The 7,068-nt window shown below is 28.9% G+C and overlaps 1 protein-coding gene across 1 annotated transcript; it reads right to left on the bottom strand.

Moving 5' to 3' along the window:
• Positions 1 to 546: 546 nt before the first annotated feature.
• On the bottom strand, positions 547 to 3,087 carry LOC123892639 (uncharacterized protein At3g28850-like). Its single transcript, XM_045942483.1, has one exon. The coding sequence runs from the start codon at positions 2,625 to 2,627 to the stop codon at positions 1,323 to 1,325; it is 1,305 nt and encodes a 434-aa protein (XP_045798439.1). The 5' UTR covers positions 2,628 to 3,087; the 3' UTR covers positions 547 to 1,322.
• Positions 3,088 to 7,068: the final 3,981 nt, after the last annotated feature.

Below are 7,068 nucleotides of genomic sequence, written 5' to 3' on the forward strand. Positions count from 1 at the left end.
CCATCCAAAAAAACCATTGTTTGACTAAATCACAAATCTCTCGCCGAAGTTGACTCAAGACAATGTCTTACCTAATATGCTATTTTGTGTCCAACTTAGCCTTAATTTATTAAAAACAAAGAAAATGTGGAATTATACTTTAAAAAAATGATAAGTTGAAAACAAATAGAAAATTAAACATGTAAGGCATACAATTCATTAATACAGTATATAACATTGCAAACGCTTTGATTTAAAAATTACTTAATTTATTCATACTTTAGTCACCAAGGAATTTTAATATATTTATAATTATATAATCATATATAAAATCAAGTGCTAGAAAAGGTGTGCTCACTTCTAATGATCATAACTTGTGTAGTAGCCAACAAATGGTTGCATAAAGATGGACAAGCTTGGTGGTATTTGCATTGAGCACATAAACCTCAAATTTACAACAATGTATTTATGAAATTTCCTATGGAAGCCGTGTTTGATGTCCGATATATATCGGTGTCTACATCCACATATCACTGATACGTACATACGATTATTAAATTATTTTATTTTTTTAAACATGTTAGTATTAGTGTTTGTCTTTTTTTTATAGATAGATTAAATGATAAAGTCATTATAAAGTCACACACATTAGTGATCATGACATATATGGTCTAACAATTTTGACATTTTTATCAGTTAAGTTAGGAAACGCGGACAGCGCGTATCAAGTGTTATTGTTTGTGCTTCATAGACAACTGGTGCATTATGTAAATTAGTTCCTTGAAGATTCAAATTTCAATTCTAGGCCATTAAACCATTCAATTAATTCCACAATGTAATGACATCCAAATGTTACGGCTAGATTTAAAATTGCAGAAAAGGAAAACACATTATTAAGTGAAAGAAATCAAATGCAACTAAGTATTATAAACTAACTTTGTATCTGTAATTTTCTTTTTCAATTCTTTCAAATTTTACATGAAAGGAAATTGTATACAACCTTTCTGAAAAATGAAAATGAAAAGTATACACTTTGCAGCAAATCACTGGTTATGAAGAGGGAGTGATTAGAACATGTTATTCACTCTATCCATCATATCAAAGACTCAACTATACAACAAAATCTCATTAAAAAAAAATACAAAATACCCAGAATGATAACACTCAAAACTTGGTTTTAACCAACACTGTTAAGCGCGAGTTTGAAATCAGTGAATTTCACGAAATCACAATGACATAGTAATTTTGGCAAAACTTTTGTCAATCATCGTGATTCTGACAAACTTAATGACATTTCAAACATGTAGAACTAAACATCACCTGGACGTGCCTGGACGTGGTAACTAGTAGCAGCACACGGAGCAACGAATTAGTCCATTTTCATTACAATCCGGGCAACGATGGAATCCAAATTCACCCTCTTCACCGGCATGATCATCATATTCTTCTTCTTCGTCATCTCCACCTTCATAGTAGATTTTACAACTTCCAAAACAAGTTTCACAAGGAACAAATCTTATATCGCCACAATTCTCACATTCACCGCAACTATCCTCAATTTTCTCACAACAATCCAACAATTTCTCAAGCTTTCCATCTTCATGAAGTTTCACAATCTCCTCAATTCCACCAATGTAATTCCTACCAAGAAAAACTCTCGGCAATCCTCCTCCGCCATATAAATCACCTAAAAGATCTCTTAACTCATCCTTGAATCCTAAATGCATTGATACATCTCTCTCATCAACTTTCACTCCTAACCCTCTCAAAATCATCCTCACTTGACAACAATCTTCATAAGTTTTTCTCACCCCTCTTAAACTTGTGAAATACAAAACAACCTTGTTCTTCTCACCAACCTTAACATCCACAAAAACATCATCGTTCATTTTCTCTTCATCAATTGATGTTTCTCTAAGATGAAAAGGGCTATCTTGAGAGAGATTTTGTAAGGACTTTTTGAATGATGAAATCACTTCAGGATCAAAATCTGATATTGCTGGATTTAGCTTTGATTCTTCCTCTGTCATTTCATGCCAAAAAGGTTTAGGGGGATCAACACCAACACCAACAAGATCACCATTGACATGAAAAGAGAAACTTTTGAATTGATTCGGCGATCGAAAAGGAGTAATATCTTCAAGACCTTCCATTAATTCCCATGTGTTGATTGTTTCTGGTTCACCAGGTGGTGTTCTTGTTGGTGTCATAGGAACAACTTTTGTTAACTTTTCTTCAATCATATTAGACCAAGTCTTAGCTTCAATCAAACCCATTGAAAATTCTTTCACTTTCTCATCACTCTCCAATGCTTCTTTCTTCTCATTCTTCTCTTTTTCCTTTTCCTTGTTTAGTTTTTGCAATAAACTTTCACTATGAAACCTAAAACTTTCATTCTCTTCAACTTTTCCATTTGAAAACTTGAAATTATCATGAACATGATCATGAACATGATGAAAACTAGAAGAATTTTTTTTAGGAGAATTGAGTTGTTTGAGAGTACCTAATGTGGTTGATGTGAGTGCTACAACATGGTAACTGTCATCTTCTGATTGAGGTTGATGATGCATTGAATAGCTTCTTGGAACTGGTGAATAAGGATTGTTACAATGTCTACATCTCTTTTGCTTTGAATTTGCACAACCCATTATAGAAAAAAATTGAAATTTGAATTGATCAATGATAAAAATTCAATCTTTGATGAATTAAATTTGTGGGTCATAAATGGCTGAATCTGAAATGGAAATAAAAATTCAAAAGATAAAAAATTTTGGAGGAGAAAATTAAGAAGAACTCAAAGAACAAACATAGATCAAATTTTAAGGTTTCTTTTTTGGGACAAAAACAGAGGACAAGACAAAGAACAAAGGTACAAGGATGTTGTTTGAAACAATTTGGGATCAGAATTAAGAAAAGAAAATGGATTGAAAAGTCAAAAGGAAGTGGCTAAGAAATGAATGAAAAATTTCATTGATGAAGCAAACTGTGGCTTTTACTCTGATGATCCCACACGCTCTCTTCTCTCTTTTAGAAGTTTTTAGAGAGAGAAAACGACAAAGTCTTCAAAGAAACAACCACAGTTGCAAAATATTATTAAGGTTGAAATTTCAGTTTAGTTTCATTTATACGACGTAACACGAAACATAACATTTTTTATATTTTTTGCTGAAAAAAGAAATAAAAATAAATGGATCAATATTTGTCAAAATAAATTAAAAGAAAATAAAATGGATTAATATGGGTTGGTTGACAACTTACATTGAGGTTAGGGATCTCACAATAAATGTTTTAAAATTTGAACCAAAGTTTGATCTCAGAGTCTTCTAAACTAGTTTAAGTTTGGATGAAAATATGATCAAATTGTAGAATGATTTGAATTGCACCTTACTAAATATTGGTTCAAAGTTCAACCGGTTGAATTGTGTGATTCAATTTGTTTATTTTTAAATATTAATTTTAATAAAATGTGTGAGTATCCATTTACCACTTATGCACGAGTAGTCACTCGTGTTTTTTTTTTTTTTTTTTTTATTTTATGATTAATGTGGATATATCCATGCCCACACATATACTTATTTTATTAAGGTAATTTGAAATTTAACTATAGATTAAATTAGAGTACTTTCAATAAATCAACCTTAACCAACACTTTTTAAGTATGTGAGTTTGAATAATATGGTTAAATATGTTTTTTGTCTCTATAAATATTTCAAATTTGGTTTTTAGTCTCTATAATTTTTTTAGCAAGTAGAGTACTTGAGATTGAATTATAGGGTTAAATATGAGACAAATTCAATCAAAAGATTTGTGGGGCTCTAAATTTGAATTGATCAATGATAAAAATTTAATCTTTGATTTAACTTATTCAATCAATTAGATTACGTACTTAAATCAAAATTTGAGATATTTATAAAGTGAAAAAAAATATTTAACCTTAGAATACTTTCAACAAATCAGCTCAACCAAATCTTTTTATAGAGTAATTGACTGATCATAGGGTTAAATATGTTTTTTTTGTCTCTATAAATATCTCAAATTTTTTTTTAGTATCTATAAATTTTTTTAGCAATTTTTTGTCCCTCAAATATTTTCTGTCTCAATTTTTTGTTCCTAATTTTCAGTCAACTATGATTCAAAATTTTCAATTTTTTTGCGGTAATATTTAGTATATTATTCTAATCTCTCTTGTAAAAGTTTAAATTTTTTTAACAAATGATAAATTAAATATGAATTTTTAAATTTTTTCTGCTAAAAAAATTCATAAATAATACATTTTATGTTAAAAAATTCTAAATTTTTATGGAGGACGTTCTTATAATATACTCCCTCTGTTTTTTTTTATAATTGTCCAGTTTCGTCAGACTTAGCGTTCCTAATTAAGTGTTCATTTAATGTTTTAAGTATACGATTTGTCAATTGTACAATTTGTCAATTACTCGTTTTTTTTCAATAAAACTAATTAATGTTATATATTTGGAAAACTAATTTTTTTTTTAAAAAAATATTTTTTGGTACATAACATATTAAATATATTTTGTTTTTTTTTTTGTACATAATATATTACTCCCTCCACTCCTTTTTATAAGAAACATTTTGAAAAAATTACACAGACTAATGAAACACATTATTTTACATAGTTATTTTCATTTAATAATCTTATAAATTTAAATGTATTTCATGTATACTCTTATTTAATTACTCTTAATTCAACTAACTTACTTATTTTTAATATTATCTCTCATAATAAATAAAGGCATAAGTGAAATTAAACATTTAAAATATTTGACAATTGGTCAAAGTTTCTTATAAAAGTGACCAAATTTTTTTCTCAAAGTGTTCTTTATAAAAAGGACCGGAGGAAGTATATTTATTGAAAGAAAAGGTGTGTGCAAAAAAGTAGGAATTTATTGGCGGATTAAAATTATGGTATAATAGAAAAATAAGTTGTAAAAATACACTTTTTTAATTTATTGTTGCTATTATAAATGGATACTTATAAAAAAATGGAAGTGTAACAAATATAAATGCAAAAAACCATTAAAAAATTTCAAGGTAGGAGAACACAAGAGTTTAAATTAAAAACAAGTGATTTAAAGATTTTATTTTATTGTGACAAGACAAAACTGAATGCGAAGATCATTGCTTGAATCACTCCCAATTTTTTCAAACCTTCTTGCACGTTATTAAATTGAAAATTGAAATTATGAAATAAAAACTACCATAATATTCGTTATTACTGTATTTTCAAATAGTATATTACAGCATTAACTACCTTGTTACAGTTATGGCAAGGTGACGTGGAGTGATGATACTTTGAGTTGAGTGGCACTTGACAGAGCGTGAGGTCATTAAAAGTGCCGCTCCTTTTGTTTGTTGAGCGCGTGAGAAGAATGCTGCTGAAACTGAAAGGTATATATTGAATATTTCTAATCCTAACCTTTGTCTTCGGCCTTAAGTAATACTTCTTTAACCAAAACATTGAGTTCAAGTGGTGTTTACGCAAAGTGGTTAATAAGCTCTCTCTGGAACGGATTATTTGAGAGAACTCAAGTTTGATTTTTGATATGAACAATTCTTAGCCAGATTTTCCTAACCTCGCGACCGAACTCTGGATTAACTGGGCTCCCTTAAAAATCAGAGGTTTAATAACCAAAATAAATAAGTAATACTCCCTCCGATTTTTATTATAAGAAAAAATTTATTTTTTAGATTCATAGAATTTTAGATCTATATCTTGTCCATGTTATAGACCGAATACATTAAACATTCTATGAATCTAAAAAATAATTTTCTTCTTATAATAAAGATCGGTGAGAGTATTATAAGTTCACTGAAAATAACATCAATGAATTAATTATTTAATGAATCTAAAAAAATATTTTTTTACTCATAATAGTGACCAAGAAAAGTATATACTAAAGAAAGTACTCCCTTGGTTAACTTTCATTATCATAAATACAAAGTTGAAAAAATAATTTAGGAGAGTATAGTTGGAAAAAAAATTCATGTGTCGTGGAAAAGTTGGTGTATAAGTTGCATAAAACTCTTTACGGTTGAAACAAGCACCTACAACATGGAATAAGAGAATTGATCAATTTCTAGTTCCGCTGGGATTGAAGAAATATGCACAGTTGAGTATATGCGGCGAGCTCTAGAAGCCAACTATAAATTTAGCCAAGAACCCTGTCTCACATGAAAGATCCAAGCCATGAAGATTGAAGTTGAACAAGTATGAATAAGAAGATTGAAGTTGAACATTGTCATACACTTGATCAACTAGATCTATGAAGGCTTATAAAAAAATAAAAAAACTCTATGAAGGCTTATAAAAAAAAAAAAAAAAACTAGCTCTATGAAGATTTACATATTTGTTATCCTAAGAAGAAAGTTAGGGATTGTATCATTCGAGGTTTATGGATTAGGAAGGTGTACTAGTTGTTAATTAATCCATAAAACTAGTTAGTTAGAAAGTCGTTAAAAATGTTTGTTAGTTAGTTAAGTTTTCAATTACTTCAGTAGCAAGTTATAACCTATAATTAATGAAATCCTACTCAATTCTCAACATATTATATTGTAATAATCTCTCTCTACTTTCTTAGCCATTTTATTATTCATAACAATTACTTGAAAAATATGAAACTGTGTGTTGCACAGGTTAATGAGCTCCACACACTAGTACAGAAAACACTTTTTACATCTGGCCAAAACCCCATTTTACATTTGACCCTAGTCAGAGGTAGACGTACAAGAAGTAGTAAATTTACGCTTTTTACATCTGACATTCGCCAGTTGTAAAATTATCCCCTTTTACCTCTGTTCTCGTGTTTCAGCTGACCAATTTTTTTTTTAATTAAATTAGACCTTTTACATCTGACCAAGTCACCAGATGTGAAATAGTAACTTTATTTAATTTTTTTTTCTTTTCAAAATCCTGCGTTTTTTTTTAATATATTTTAAATCCTATTTTGTAATTAAAAAAAACCAAAATAGCATTACAATTCAACATTCAACCAAAATACAATTACATTCAACCAAGTCATTACAATTCAAATAAAATACCAAGTCTTACAATTCAAGCAAAATACAACA

Source organism: Trifolium pratense, linkage group LG6 (genome assembly GCF_020283565.1).
Source record: "Trifolium pratense cultivar HEN17-A07 linkage group LG6, ARS_RC_1.1, whole genome shotgun sequence".
Classification (NCBI taxonomy): domain Eukaryota; kingdom Viridiplantae; phylum Streptophyta; class Magnoliopsida; order Fabales; family Fabaceae; genus Trifolium; species Trifolium pratense.